Source organism: Dreissena polymorpha, chromosome 4 (assembly GCF_020536995.1).
Source record: "Dreissena polymorpha isolate Duluth1 chromosome 4, UMN_Dpol_1.0, whole genome shotgun sequence".
Taxonomy (NCBI): Eukaryota; Metazoa; Mollusca; class Bivalvia; order Myida; family Dreissenidae; genus Dreissena; species Dreissena polymorpha.
The window spans coordinates 102,945,691-102,962,593 of NC_068358.1; the positions used below are offsets into that span (position 1 = coordinate 102,945,691).

At 38.2% G+C, this 16,903-nt stretch overlaps 1 protein-coding gene across 2 annotated transcripts; it reads right to left on the reverse strand.

The window, feature by feature from the left end:
* Positions 1-3,548: 3,548 nt before the first annotated feature.
* On the reverse strand, positions 3,549-16,226 carry LOC127878981 (alpha-N-acetylgalactosaminidase-like). 2 transcript variants are annotated; one of them, XM_052425560.1, is made up of 9 exons: positions 16,077-16,226; positions 14,343-14,496; positions 13,458-13,632; positions 13,038-13,212; positions 8,055-8,149; positions 7,580-7,741; positions 5,116-5,313; positions 4,586-4,684; positions 3,549-4,143 (listed from the first exon to the last, which is right to left on the reverse strand). In XM_052425560.1, the coding sequence occupies exons 1-9, from the start codon at positions 16,114-16,116 to the stop codon at positions 3,979-3,981; spliced, it is 1,263 nt and encodes a 420-aa protein (XP_052281520.1). In that variant the 5' UTR covers positions 16,117-16,226; the 3' UTR covers positions 3,549-3,978. The 2 variants fall into 2 exon arrangements, with proteins under 2 accessions (XP_052281520.1, XP_052281521.1); XM_052425561.1 differs by lacking the exon at positions 16,077-16,226 and adding an exon at positions 15,444-15,595.
* Positions 16,227-16,903: the final 677 nt, after the last annotated feature.

The window sequence follows — 16,903 nt, forward strand, 5'->3', positions numbered from 1 at the left end:
AATCGTTGATGGGAAAATTCGCACCCCCTTTTCAAAACCCTGGCTACGGGCCTAGATAACAACTTTGTTTTTCCTTTATTGGCTTTAACCGTGACCTTTTTTAAATTGAATGATTATTGCTTTATCAACGTCTTGAGTCTGACAATCTTTTATCTCATTTATTGACCATAAGTGTGACCATTTTTCTTGCCCGCTATCAGCATACACCATTTCTTCTACAGAAACGCTATCAACTATGAATGTATGAGGCCAAGTGTTGCCTTGCCATAAATTAACACAAGATAAACAACCGGTATCACATTTTTCTGTCGGATTTAAATCAGCCAATGCTACACCTTTCACCTCATTTACAACACAGTCCGGACAACAACTTACACAGTCCTCTCTCTTACATCTCTTAGAAATGCGTGATAAGGCATCAGCATTATAATGTAATGATCCTTTCCTGTACTGTATATCAAAATCATGTGTGCCAACAAGTGTCAACCACCTTGCCAACATTCCTTTAGGTTCTCTGAAATTTTGCAACGAAGTTTAAGATGCATGGTCAGTCCTTGTCAAGAATGTTCTACCCCACAAGTAGTGCTTGAAGTACTTGACACTGCTGCCAACAACTCAATCATGGTTGTGCAATATTTGCGATGTGATTTGTTCAGTGACAAGCTTTCATAACTGATCACGCGTTCCTCATTCTGTATTTGAGACAACACAGCTCCTATTCATGTTTACGAACCATCAGTATCCAAGATAAACATGCCCTTATCGTCGTGTAATCCTAAAATAGGTGAAGATATTAATTTTTCTTTTAACATCTCTAAGCTATATTGACATTCTACTTACCAAACAAATCGTATTTTGTTTCTAAGTCTGTTCAATTAAAGGCGCAGCCAATAAAGCAAAATTAGGAATACACCTTCTGTAATACTTTAATAAGCCAATGAAACTTTTCACCCATGTCTTTTTTCTTGGAACAGGCCACTTTTGTACTACGTATATTTTTCTGGATTACATGATATTTTATTTTCCGAAATTGATGGCCCAAATAGTCTTCTTTCTTATAAAATAAAGCGCATTTGTTTAGGTTTTAGGGGTAACTTTGCATTACACAATCTCTTCAATACATCTGTTAAGTTATCTAATATTCCCTGAAAACTTTTCCCGAAACAAATAATTTCATCGAGGTAATATAGCCATTTTTTCCCCATTGCATTCCTATTTCAGAAGTAGAACCTGCATTAGACAGACCAAAAGGCATGACCTTAAATCTATAGAGACCAATATGTGAGTTGTATGAAATCATTTGCTTGTGTTTTTCCGACATTTTAACTTGCTAATAGCCGCTGGTGAGGTCTTATGTGCAAAAATATCTATTCCTGCCAAGATATTTTTTTAAACCACATAGCGCCCTTTTCATACTCGAGATGTGCGTTCAAAGGCGCTTTACATTTCCCTGATCACTGGGTTATAAGTCGTCCGTTAACATCTTGGCGCAGTATGCAGCCACGGCACATTGGCTTATTTCCCTCACGAGTACTCATTTATACACCTGGGTCGAGAGGAGCAGATGTGGGATTAATTTCTTGCTGAAGGAAATTCCAGTGGCCAGGGCGGGATTCGAACCCAGGACCTCTCGATCCCTGGTGTATCTGATGCTTCACTGATTTTTTGTAAAGGATTTGCATGTTTTTTGTAACTGCATTTTATTTTCTGTAGTCTACACAGAATCTTACAGACTCGTCAGCTTTCTTGATGAGAACAATGGTAGCACACCAATATTCTCTGTATATCTTTCTCTACCATCTCCCGTTGAAATAAAGGAACCCTACGTTAAGGAATTTAAATCGGTTTTGCATTCTCAGCCATATGAATTTCATGCTCAATTAAGTCAGTATTTGTGACTTTTCCTTAATTGTCTGAAAAGGTATCCTGATATGCTTTCAAAAGAGATTTAACTTTTGTTTGCTCTTCCACAGTCAATGTTTCTACCGAACCTGCCATCAATAGTTTCATATTTTTTGGAAGTGCGTTATTGACATTATGTGAATCTTGTGAGATACCCTTTTCTTCAAATGTGTTAACTTTACTAACTGACTGCATGCTAGCAATACTTGTGTTTCTGTCAACTTTAACATTCCCATCTGTTAAATTGATTAAAAATATTGAAGCATAAGCTTTTTTAGAGTCAACAAAGGTCCTTTCCATCAAAATACCTTTCCTCAACAACAAGCGATACGGTTCAATAACTGCAATTAAACCCTCAATATTTGCTTTGACTTTTACCTCAGATTGTGCTGGGATTTTTAATTTTTTTACACAGACGAATTCTTGCGTTTTCCTATCTGCATAGTACTCTTTGAGAATCTGAGAATGACATCAAAATCTTTCAAGAAATCACCTTCTTAGATAGAGGTGACGTCATTATGCTGTTAAGCAAAGGACTGTATCGCCTGAAATCGTGTAAAAGAAGATTATCATTTTGTGTTTGAATGTTCCTTATATGTAGATTTAAGATGTAAATATATACCCTCATATTACAAAAATATTCAAAATATTCAAACAATTATTTAACTTATGTCTTCCGATATATTTATGTTAAGAAAACTTGAGCCTTGGTCCATGCATCATTTTTGTTAGATTCATTAATAGCTATCTGCCCATTTATATATACTTAATAATTTAACGTATTCAATGCATGTCGTCTATCTATTTATAATGTCGACTATTTTCACTGACTCAATATGTTAATTGCTGCTGTTTTTGTTTGGTATATGAATGAATAGTAGGTATTTATCCACGATTTAACTATAGATTGGTTAAGTTAACCAATAATGGTATTAAATATGTATGTTTGAATGGTAATAATACTGTGTAATCTATGAAATCCATGGCACCCATCTACTATATATTTTTCGAAATTTAGTTTGTATCCGTTCGCACTTATATAGCGATTGTCATACAATTCCTGTGCGGTAACATAAAACATTCATGTAAATAGGTATACAGTTGATAACGTTTCAATTATTATACTCACATAAATCTAATGACAAACAAACATACAATATGTACTCTTCAAACACCTACTATTTCGTTTCGCTTATGTGGTTTTGTCTTAAAATAAATACTCTCTTTTTTGTGATCAGAATCTAATGTTTATCCAAAATCTCATCTATTGTAGTTCATATAATAGTTCATTTTAAAGGAATACAGTGCACTTTAGAATATGTATCACTCAGTGTGTCCTGTATTTGGTGTATTTTTGTGTCAGTTCTTATTATAGTCTTATTATGGTTTTGTGCGACGACTAAATCGACGATAAATTGATGAAACATGTATTGATAAGTATAACTATTCCTCTATAATACTATGTAAACTATGATTCATACACTGCTGTTAATTATTGATAGATATTACTTATGCATGTAAAATTAAAAACCTCGTTGACTTGAAAATGTAAGTACTTGCAATATCTGCGTGTATATGTATATGTGTGTTGTTATCTTTTTGCGTGTACTAAAATGTGTCAACATGGTCCATTGGCTTTCTGGAAATGTTGTAAATAAATATTTAATCTTGAATTGTGAATCTATAATAATCCAATCATTTAGTTAGCTTAATGATGAGGATTACTTTTCTAATAAGGAAACCAGTAAATATGATGCCATCAGTTTACACTATAATTTTATCATATGTAAAACAAAAACAAACTACAAAGTCAATGCGGGATAATATCATACGCCGCACACTAAGAATGTGTATTCAAATGATGGGATAAAAAGCATATTTTTTAAAAGAGAAAGCTCTTTTTTAAATACAAGTTATTTCAAGCTTCATGTTTACGATCCTCTTTTTTGCATACGTACTCTATAGTATTGCTTCAAAATCACAGGCTGCAGCATTTTCGAATATTTTGTACATGTTTTTACACGATCATTGCACTAAAACCGTTGAGGCCCTATTAATCATACAAGGCGCCCCCTTTCAGCAGTCGAAGTATGCGATTCCGAACCAGACGCCGGTCGGGTTGATGGAGGCGTTGATGAGGTCGTGCGGTTTGAGGGTGCCTATGAACTTACCCGTGAAACCCTCTGTCACGTTGTAGCCCTCTCCTTCCATAAGACCGAGCTTAGACAGAGGCATCTGGACCTGCAAAGCGAGTGCTATTGATAACAAGTAGCCACGTTCTGTGTTACATAACTCAGGATAATGCGGATCACAGCGCGCGAACAATACATTTGGTACATTTTCCAACTTCTTGGGGATGACGTATTTCGAGTTAAATGAAGTCGCTTGAGAAATGTAGAAAAGTTATTTTCTCCAAAAACTTACAATATGTCATGCGTCTACCATAAAAACGGATTTGTTCAATGGCATATCACTTAGGGAACATGAGGATCACTGTGCTAGAAAAAGATGTCTTGCACATCTACACTTCACGGTTATATTTCAAGTATATATTCAATGTCTCCAGATATGTAAAATTAGTTTGCTCCACAAACAAATAACATTTTCAATCGGACAAACCAGCAAACGGACCGACGTGACTCTCTTAGAAGTCTACATTTTAAGATTTTCAAGACGCACCCACCTGAATTGGACCACCGGCATCGTTCAGATTCAGAAACGCGAACGCTCCACCTTTGGCATCTACGCTCATAGGCTTGAACCATACTTCAAACGTGTTGTCCTGAATATGTAACATTACACATGCTATAAAATAAAACTTTAAAAAGTTTAATGTGTTTAAGGACTGAACCGTGAAGCAAGTGTAAAGAATAACTGCATGAGTCTCTCTTTCACTATTTAGTAATGCAAGTATATGGCCTACACACCGATATAAATAAAATAAAAATTGTATATGGATGTTCGTTCTTTTTTACACATTACGCAAACATTGTTTGCGATATATAGATTCTGTATTCTGAGTCGGTGACCGATACGTAGAATTAATATAAATAAGTTTAACAAATTGTTGATCTATGTCTCTTCCTCTTTTACACATTACGAATACATATTCTGCGATATCTGTATTTTGTATTCTTGGTCGATATCCTATATATACAATTAATATTCATGTAGTTGTAGCTTAATGTTGTTTTAAACATCAATGACAGCCACCTTAATGATCCTGCGTCCCTGAATCCCGTGAAACTCTTGATTGACCCGTATTACTCCGTCGTTCTGCAGCAGCCGCTTGGTTTCCGGCTTCACGTTGCCCAGGTCAATAGACATAAGCAATGGCGCCGCCATGATGGCCCACATTGCCATCTGTACCTGCTGCTGGTCGTAACTAAGACCGTAGTCACCCACGATTATCTGCAAATCGCATAATTTGGGAATTAATGATTGGCAATTCGCTAGAACCACAAATTATTGCTCCGATTAAAAAAAATCAAAGTTGCCCTGGGCAGGCTTACAATTAAAATTACGTTCGCAGAATGATTAAATATTTCCGCTTAAACTGCCATCGATTTGTGTGAATGACTGGAAAGTACCGCAACCAATCTGACGGAGACTGTCATTGAACTTGCCAAATTATCATGAAACATCTTGTACGCATGTTAACGAATCATTGGCGATAGCTGTATCAAATAATTGACCAAAACTCGACAGTCGTCAACACACAATTTTAATTGTCGCATAGTTCGTCGTGACACAATAAACGTAAAAAGAGTCCAATTCTGATTTCATTAAGTTTTATTTCTGCTTATTAACACAACACAACGTTTTTATAATGTTGGTCAAATACAAGATACATGCGAAGCCCGCAACGGGCCCAGCCCGCGAAAGCAAGCAACAATGCCCTTCTATCAAATCTAACCGCGGAATCTTCCTTGCTACATAAAACATCTCGTTTTATACTAAAATACACATCAACATAAAATAACACAATTCCTTTTACAATATATTTGATTGGTCAAAGCGTTATATTGATTACTCGTAGATTTCTAATTGGTTTGGTCAAAGAATTCCCTTAATGCTTGTTTCTTGCCGATTGGCTGACCGCTAGAGTACTGTTCCAATATGACACCCCCGGGAACGGAATAACCAAATTATTTATGTGTTTACCCATTTATCGAATAATCCTTTCAGACATCTGATTTGACTATTTGTGGTGATAATAAGGTATTATTGTAATCGTCGGTACTCGCACAGTTCAATGGATTTAAGAGATTGTTAAATACACATTGCTGAATAACAGATTCATTCGTCTATAATTATCTTATCTTTGACCTTTCAAATTGTTGATTTAGCCTACTTTAACAATGAATGTAAAGGTATTCTGGTTTTTACTTGCAAGAGATCTTAATTAAAGTTTTATTTTATGTATACTCTTATATTATTTATCATTTAACAAATAATAATAATTTTCAAATAATCATGGCCAATATATCACAAAGATTTATTATTAAATTTCCAAACTTCATTTATGTTATTATTGTTTCTACCATTCAAATATTTTCTTTATAGAACGCTTATAGAGAATACTAGGTCGGTGCCGAATAAAGCAAAGTTTATTTTGCGAGGCTTAGAAAATCTGAACCACGAGCCTTGGCGAGTGGTTCAGATTTTCGTGCCGAGCAAGATAAACTTTGCTTTATTCGGCACCGACCTAGTATTCGATTTATCCCATCAATTTTCTTAATCGTAAATTATTTCTTTAAAAATAGAATAGGAAAATCGAACTAGACGGAAAATCCCAAAGATATTTTAAGCAAACATTGTTTCATAATTAATATCGTGTCGAGCCTCATACATTACAAAAAGATCAGTAACTAACCTGTTTTTCTGTTTATCATACCTCTACGTCCCCGATTTTTAAGAAATATTGAAAAAAGACACTAAACAACTGCATCTTTAGCGTGAAACAACTTGCATTGTGTCGTATGACGTGTTAATAATGACGTCACGATTACGCGCACTTAATATTTGTAAATAATGTTTATTTGCTTTTTGAGTTGCACTTTGTGTTAAAAATATTTACATCTTGGTATCAAATTGTTTGTTTTGTTGAATCTGATTCGATTTTACTAAAAATGATTACTTTTTAGTTGATTCCGAGTAATATGAACATTCTTCGCCGCGCGTGACAGCTTTATTTCAGCACTGCTGAAATAGAGGAAAATTTATTCCACAGTGGTTTATTTCGACAATGCACGTCTGATGATGGGATAAAATATTTTATTAAACATTAGATGCTCTTACGTTACACAATGAAGTTTGTAATTGTACCAACTTCTGGTTTTATGCAGAATATCAACTACTTTCGAGTATTCAACAAGACATTTGATTCAAATATTCTACCCATTTTCAAATATTAGTTCACATTCCAAGCAGAAATAAACCACCATAATATTGATGTCCGTCATTTATGCGATTAATATTTTAGCAATTGTATACGGTCACGAATGACAGACTTGCGAATGAATATTATACAAAAATAGAAATACATGCCATGTTATCACATTATGATAATTATTCAACATAAATTATTAATTTAAGTTTACGACTTCCGACTTCTCACTTATTAACAATGAAACAATGTATATGTATTTCCTGAATCAACACAGATTGTTCGTACCATATCTGGATCGTTAAAGTTTCCGGGACCGGCTACGAGACTGAAGCTGCCAGTGTCGTTGCCATAGAATTGAATAATGTCCTTGACACTGTCCCACGAGTCCTGGATGTCGGCGTAATTACGCCAGATGTTGCAGTAACTCGCGATCTTTTTGTAGTCCGGCTGAAAAGAAACATGGGGGTCGAAAAATGGATTTGTTGCTTTTGCTTTTCTGCTGGATATACACGGTGTGGGATTTTTCAAAGATCACGCTGGTATAAACGAAGTAATATATCACCACAGAAAATGCATACATGTATGTCCATTCTGAGTGACAAAACCACACATGTTCATGTTATGATGGGCCTCCTCTAATACTTTATTTATAAAATGCACACTGCATGAATGGGATGTTTATATGAACACGTATCATAATGTTATATAATATGTAAACATATATTAACATGTTAGAAAACGCTAGAGGTTCTCTACGCACCACTTGTCCATTAAAGACCACATAGGCTGGCCAGCTGCAGGAATACAGCATAGGTCTGCCAGTCTGGTTCAGGAAGAAAGACATGGCGGGATAGCCTGCAATTAGAAAAATAGCATGGTTCTGCCAGTCTTGTTCAAGAAGAATGACATGGCGGGATAGCCTGCAATTAGAAAAACAGCATGGGTCTGCCAGTCTGGTTCTGGAAGAATGACATGGCGGGACAGCCTACAATGAAAAAAGCATGGGTCTGTCAGTCTGGTTCAGGAAGAATGACATGGCGGGATAGCCTGCAATGAAAAAAGCATAGGTTTGCCAGTCTGGGTCAGGAAGAATGACATGGCGGAATAGCCTGCAAATAGAAAAACAGCATGGGTCTGCCAATCTGGATCAGGAAGAATGACATGGCGGGATAGCCTGCAATGAAAAAAGCATGGGTCTGCCAGTCTGGTTCAAGAAGAATGACATGGCGGGATAGCCTGCAATGAAAAAAGCATAGGTTTGCCAGTCTGGTTCAGGAAGAATGACATGGCGGGATAGCCTGCAAATAGATAAACAGCATGGGTCTGCCAGTCTGGTTCAGGTAGAATGACATGGCGGGATAGCCTGCAATGAAAAAAGCATAGGTCTGCCAGTCTGGTTCAGGAAGAAAGACATGGCGGGATAGCCTGCAAGTAGAAAAAAGCATGGGTCTGCCAGTCTGTTTCAGAAAAAAGCACTCTGTTGGAAAACTTAAAATGAGTAAACGGGATGGGTCTATCAGTCTTGCTCAGGAAGAAAGACATTGCGGGCATGACCTGCAATGAAAAAAACAGCATTGGTCTGCCAGTCTGGTTCAGATAGACATTGTGAAATAGCCTGCAATGAAACAAAATCAGCATGGGTCTGCCAGTCTGGTTCAGGACAAAGGGCATAGATAGCCTGCAATAAGAGAACAGCATAGGTCAGCATGTCTTGTTCAGGAATAAAGACATGGCGGGATAGCCTGCAATGAGTAAACAGCATGGGTCTTCCAGTATGATTAGGAAGAAAGACATGGCGGGATAGTCTGAAATAAAAAATGTCTGCCAGTCTGGTTCAGGAAGAAAGACATGCGATGAAAACAACAGCATGGGTCTGCCCGTCGGGTTAAGCAAGAAAAACATTGTGGAATAGCATAGGTCTGCCAGTCTGATTCAGGGAGAAGGTTATGGCGGGATAGCCAGCAATGAAAAAAACATCATGGTTCTGCCAGTCTGGTTCAAGAATAATACATTGCGGGGTAGCCTGCAATAAAAAAATGTGTGTGCCTGTCTTGTTCAGCAAGAAAGACATGAAGGGATAACCTGCGATGAAAAAACAGCATGGGTCTGCCCGTCGGGTTAAGCAAGAAATACATTGTGGAATAGCATAGGTCTGCCAGTCTGATTCAGGGAGAAGGTTATGGCGGGATAGCCAGCAATGAAAAAAACATCATGGTTCTGCCAGTCTGGTTCAAGAATAATACATTGCGGGGTAGCCTGCAATAAAAAAAATGTGTGTGCCTGTCTTGTTCAGCAAGAAAGACATGGAGGGATAACCTGCGATGAAAAAACAGCATGGGTCTGCCAGTCTGGTTCAGGAAGAAAAACATTGCGTGATAACCTGCGATGAAAAAAAAACAGCATGGGTCTGCTAATCTGGTTCAGGAAGAAAGACATTGCAGAATAGCCTGCAATGCTAAAAAACAGCACGGGTCTGCCAATCTTGTTCAGGACGAAGGACATTGCGGGGTAGCCTGCAGTTAGAGAACAGCATGTGTCTGTCAGTCTGTTTCAGAAAAAGGACATGTCGGGATAGCCTGCTATGAGAACAGCATTGGTCTGACAGTCTGGTTCAGGAAAAAAGACATGGTATAATATTGTTTATAACATGAGACAGCAGCAAGGTATTGCCAGTCTTGTTCAGGAAGAAATACATGACGGGATAGCCTGCAATGATAGAAAAGCATGGGTCTTCCAGACTGGTTCATAAAGAAATACCTAGTGGGATAGCCTGAAGTGAGGAAGAGCATGGGTCTTCAAGACTGATTAAGGTCGAAAGACATTGTGGACAGCATGCAATCGGAAAAGATAATGGCCCGATGGGTCTGCTTGATTGGTACAGAACAAAACAAATTTTCGCACAGTCCGCATTGAGAAAACACAATGGGTGTGCTTGATTTTTAAGGAAGAAAGGCATGGCGGGATATCCTGCAATTAGTGAGCTAAATGGGTCTTCCAGCCTGGTAAATGAACAAAGACATGGCAGCATGTCCTGCAATAAGAATACAACATTGGTCCGCCTTTCCGGTACAGAAAAAAATAGCATTAGGGGAAAGGATGCAATTAGAGTTCTGTATTGATCTCTCTTTCTGGTTCATGTATAAAAAAAAAATTGACTGCCTGCTGGCTGGTCTGCGATGAATGAATAGCACTGGTCTGCCAGTCTGATTCAGGAAGAAGGCATGTCTTGATAGCATACAATGAGAAAACACCATCCATTAGCCTTTCAGATTCAGTAGAAAATACATTATTGGGTAGTCTGAAATGATAATTCCATTAAAAATGTTGTTTGGCCATTTACCGTTTACTTTCACGAGACAGTGTTGAAAGCAACGGATTATTGAAACATGTCGATGCGCTTTCCTGGTCAAACTCCAACTGTGTTATTTATGGATTTACTCGCGATCTCCGAAAGGGAATATTAAATGTCGTCTTCAAAAAGACACTATGCTCCGCATTTCAGTTAATTGTTGATTGCCCTTGATTTTCAGCAGTAAAGCTATTTTTGGCCTGGGGCGTAGCCCTAAAGCCATAGCAATGATACAATTTTCTGAGACAGTCAGAATTGGCTGGCTGCCAAAACCCACGAATGAATGAATTCCCAAAAGTCCGATTTACCACTGGCGGTAATTCGTGCGCAATCAAAGAAGTTCTTCGCAGATCTCAATAACCCGCCTTGTAAATACAGAACATCACTATATAACATGACAGTGTCATAAAACGTGTAAAAAATTATTATTGAAGCAAAATTGCTAAGCATTGGCTACGACATAGTTTTTATTATTGTTTGCATATTCATGCGAGAATAAGTTCCTCACTTGAAGGTCTAAGCCGGAAAGATACGAGTGTCTACGGAGACAGTAAGAAGATTTTTTTCTGATACATTTTTGAAGACATTACATTTGGTATTTATATACATATTTTAAAAAAGTGTTATTTTATTTTGCGTTAACGAGACATTCAAGAAAAAATAAATAAAAAAAAAACAACAACAAATATTCATGATCATTCTCGGAAGTATACGAAGTTACCGGATATGATATTTCACTGCGCAGATCGGGCGCGCAAATCGAGCGCACAAATCGAGCGCGAAAAGTTCTACGTGAGACAGCATACACAATCTGTACACCGTTCTTTATCAGGGTAAAAGCCCAGTTTCATAATGATGCCGGCGGAGCCCCTTTGCGTGATCCGGGATCTACCGGGATGAACCGGGGCTCCATCGGGGACGACCGGGATGAACCGGAGAAAACCGGGGCTCCACCGGGAAAGTATTAAAATGTTTAATACCTCCGGTATGAACCGGGAGTACCCGAGAAGGACCGGAAACGACCGGCGCGGCACCGGGAACAACCGGGACGGCACCGTAGCTCCACCGGGGCCCATACAAACCCCGGCAGAGCTACGGCAATACCCCGGTAAATGCCGTCATAGTCCCGGTATAGCTACGGTATATAAGAAAACAGGCGCTCTGCCGGAACATCACCGGCATTCACCGGGGCTCCGCCGGGGCATTACCGACGACGACCGGGGTAAAACCGGGGCGTTGCCGTAGCTCTGCCGGGGTCTGATGCCGGTATAGACACGGTGAGTGCCGACGGTGTTACGGTATACCGGGGCTCTTCCGGCTTTCACCGGGGCTCAGCCGGGGCACTACCGGCGACAACCGGGGCTGTGCCGGGACGCTGCCGGCTTTCACCGGGGCACTACCGGCGACAACCGGGGCTCTGCCGGGGCTTCACCGGGATAAACCGTAGCCAGTCCGGGTTGACCGGGACTCTGCCGGGCTGTTGACCGGCTTCAACCGGGGCGGCACCGGAAAATAGTGTGACTGCGTTAAAAAATTTCTACGAATCATCCCGGTCCTCGCCGGTCGACCGGCGTTAGCACACCGGGGCTCTACCGGCAAAAGTGAGACTTGGGCTTAAGTGGATTTTCTTTTGTATACACATTACAAAGGAAGTATGAGTGTTTTCCTGATCTGTTAATTATGTAATAGAAAGCTATTTTAGGCTATTGAAAGTGATTTATTTGACGCCAACAATAACAGTTTTTTGCGGCCATGTTGTTGTTGTTGTCACAGGTGGTTAGCGTGTGGCTATGATATTAATTAGTGAAAACATCATTTTGAATGATAAATAATCATATTATAACGAAAAATTAACTTTTCTGAAAAAAAATATTTCACTATCAAATATATATATATTTGATAGTGAAATATTTTTTTTCAGAAAAGTTAATTTTTCGTTATAATATGATTATTTATCATTCAAAATGATGTTTTCACTAATTAATATCATAGCCACACGCTAACCACCTGTGGTTGTTGTATATCTTCACCGCCTATGTAGACGAACCTCTACCAGATCTGTAGAGTTGAACACAAGGCTATCGTTCCCACAACCAGTATCGTGTTGTCCTCCACCGTCTATGTACACTGTAGTATATACACAACTATTGTCTTGTCTTACAGTCTCTGAGCTTCTGCACTCAACCGCTATGGTCAATCCGTATAAATTCGGACAAAGGGAGAAATTCGGACAAAACATCGTAAATGCATTTTACGTCACACTAAACCTAGCCCCAGGCCTTCAGCGCCTACAGCGCTTTGATTTATAACTGAGATGAGCAGAATAACTGATTATTGGTGGACGAAATAGTACCCGACATTTCGCAATAGGTTAATAAGCGATTCAACACTGACCGAAATCCATGTCGGAGATATCCGCGTAGCAGCCGTCCAGCTTGACCATGTCAATGCCCCAGGAGGCGAACGTCTCCGCGTCCTTCTGCAGGTAGAACATGCTGCCCGGGTAACCACCGCATGTGAACGTGCCGAAATCCTCGTAGATGCCGAGCTTAAGTCCAAGACTATGAACCTAGCAGAAAAAGTGACGGGTGTCGTTGTTTTTAAGGAAGGACATTACAATTATGTAAGTGTTGGGAAATTTAGGTTGGAACCTGCTTCATTTGCGATAGTCATTATGTAGTCGTAAAGTGAGTACGTGTGTTTCTGTATACAATGTGGCTATGGTTGTGTTTGTTTGTTTGTTTTGAATCAGCCTCATTGTCATAACTTTACGTATACAGTAGTTGAGAAATAGGTACAACGTGCGATACGTACATAGTCGGCGAGCCACTTGATGCCGTGCGGGAAGCGCTTCCGATCGGCGACGAGCGTCCCGTTGGGGTCCCTCTCCATCTCCATCCAGCAGTCATCGATGTTCACGTACGTGTAGCCCAGCTTCGAGTAGCCCTCCGACACGAGCAGCTGCGCCATGCGCATGTAAAGCTTCTCACTGAGCGAGCAGTTAACACATGTAACAACTGAGTGACACTTTGAAAGGTGCAATAATGCGTGATAAATGTGTATTTGTTTCCACTGACCCGATTGACCCTATGCATTTTTTCATATTGCTAATCGCGTATTTTAAGTGCCGTATACTTCATAGCCAATACATAAAATCATACTGCTTGTGATATTAAGCAATTATATTAATTTGATGCAAAAATCCTATAGAAATAGCATTTACACTCGTGTTATATAAAGTATTCTACACTCGTGCTATATAAAGTATTCTAGGCATTTGCAATATAGTGATAAAGTATATTGACCATATTTGGTTGTATTTTTTTTGTAGAAACAATATTACAGGCAGGTGGCTTAGGTAAAAACATTCATAACAATCAAATATTAGCCACACTAATAACGTACAGTTCTTTATTTTCCGAAGGTCGTGAAACCATGGTAGTGTATTGATTGTGTTGTGAACCGATAATTAGAGCAAATGAGCATGAATGTGTGCCATTACTTTAAATACTTGTTTAAATAGGTACTGTTTGCCTTAAGGAAAACTTACTAATTAATGTGTCTAAAGTCTTATATATTGCATCTTGACACTGTAATTATGTTATGATACAACGGTTTCAGTTACGGTCTGGGTCTTTCTGTATACATAGTACATGTAGTTGGTTTGGTTTTATCTAACAGCATTGACGACGCATGTACCTAATGCAGTTGTCTGGATCGTTAAAGCAATCGATGTTGCACCTGTAGCGTTGCCACGACAACCAACCCATCGGCGGGGTCAAGGCCAGCCCGTTGTCAAGGGCAAAGGCCAACTGCGCTAAGGCAACCAGTAGAAGCAGCAACTTCATGATTCCTACATGTAAGGGAATCATACGCAATATTATTCTAGTTGATCCCATAAGCATACATACTTACAGTGCTTAAACTTAATACGTTGATGGTATACAAACAAGGGCATCTGTAAGCCGAACATAATTTCGCACTTAAGTAGACAACTGGTCCGATAGTGGCTAGTTGTTAAATCTTATCGGCTGAACTGTATCAACGATACGATGCAGTAAATATATTTTATTTTCACTACTGAAGCATGTTGAAAGGAGACTGTTTCGACCGAGGACCTATATTTGAAGACAAGCGAAAAACAATTTTCCTGCACTGTAAATGCTGGCCGTGCTCGTTTGTGCTTTTAAGTAATTTGTTGGACTTGTACGCGTCCTAATTTTACATAGATTCATATACATTAAGACCTGTTTTTCGCGAATGTTATTCAAATAAATATGTTAACATTGAACTATTGTTAAAATACAAATATTCAATTAATTATGTAATCACCAAAAATGTTCATCTTTTAGCTTCACGTGCAGTTTTTCGCATCATTTTGCATATGGCCATATTAAATAAATATGCATGGGTTAGATTCTTTAAATAAACCAGAAGTCAATTGTTTAAAACGAAACTTAAACATACAACCGCCTTTACCGTATAAAAGTTGCATATTATGCTTGTTATGCGAATGAGTATTTCTAAATAAAAAACACAAATTAGTCATCGGATGGTTCAATTTTCATTTCGTTTCAACATGACACCATAAAAGGTTATCAAAAGTCTTTTTATAGACGAGTCATCTGCTCGAATTACTCAGGCTTAATATTGTACTATAAAAGGCTTGTATACACCGCGTGAACGTCGTGCATTAGTAATATATACTGTACATGTTCTACAATCGTTGCACTGTTAAAGGTTTTTAAGTTGACAAACATCAAATACAAAAGTCATAAAATAAAATGATAATTTGCTTACCGGTGGCGTGAGGGGAGACTTAAATGTTCGGTTTATCTCCATATAAAGTCAGTACACCTAATCATGTGACAGTCGGATATATCGATAACTGTGTATTTGATAACTTTAATCTCCTCGTTTTTTTTTAATTAAGGGTTATCGCGCTTGATAACTACGTCGGAAAAACATTTTCGGGATGATTTTGCGGCGTTATTTTGGGAAAGGCCTATATCTAAATCAATCGGTTCTATATGTATTAAATAATTGTGCGTATGATCACCACACATACTTTTATCGGGCTATTTGAAAATGTTACATAACTGAACATGTAGTTAGGCCTAAAACCTTGTTAGGCCGATGTATGGAAATATATCAAACACTAGCAGCATAAGTATCCTTTCATTCCAATGAAAGAAAAAGACACACTACATACCGATTCTGTGAAAATCGATCACCACCAAAATATACCATTCAAACCTGTGTTATCAAAGTAAAGCACAGCGGCTGCATAAGAATTCACAAACAAATCTCCTAAAAAACTAATCCAACAACAAAAACCATAAACATGATATGTACAACTGATAACATTAAAAGCTATAAGGAAACGTGATTCGATGCAAAGAAGCAGAATAAGGCAAAAAAATCCAAAAGTACCGAAAGAACTGTACAATGATGTAGCTCCAAGTTCGACCATTATTTGCAAAACTTTATACGTACGATACTAAGAAAACTAATCCAAAAAGGAAAACTATAAACAGGATATGTACAACTGATAACATTAGTAACTATAAGAAAACGTGACTCGACGCAAAGGAGCAGAACAATGAATTGAAACCAACGGATCTCAGATATAACTATTTAAAGCTAGCAATTTACACCATTTACTGCCTGTGAATGAATAACAATAGCCCCTCAACGTGAACAAGAAACAGCTTACAAAGTAAAGGTCGGGCAAAAAAAATCCGTAAGTTCGGTATGGGAACCCGATGAAAACGTAGACATAAAAAACTTGAAAGTGCACAACGTCATGAAGATTTGTTAAACATAGGTACCATACCCGATCAGATAGATTTGGAAAAAAATACAAGAATAAAAAACATTATTTAATGGTATACCAAATCGTTAATAAATAAATTGCAATTACCCAGAAACCAATCGCCAAAAAACAACAACAACTAAAACCTCAAGATGAACAAGCAATTACGTCTTTTTGGTCACACACGCTATCTAGCTCTCGCTTTATACAGAAGTTTTTCTTCTCTAGAAAGATCCACCTCTAGAATAATCTCTTAGAAGATATTTACAAAGCTCTGTCTGTTACTTTCTCTTATACAAACTTAGCCAAACACTTTGCCTAAATTATATCCTAATGTATTTTGCTGTTACCTTTATATACCTGATTAACTTAATGCATGTTCAACCACTTGACAAAACATCTTTAAGTTGATTTTTACCAATACCGGCAGAAAATGGACTGCACA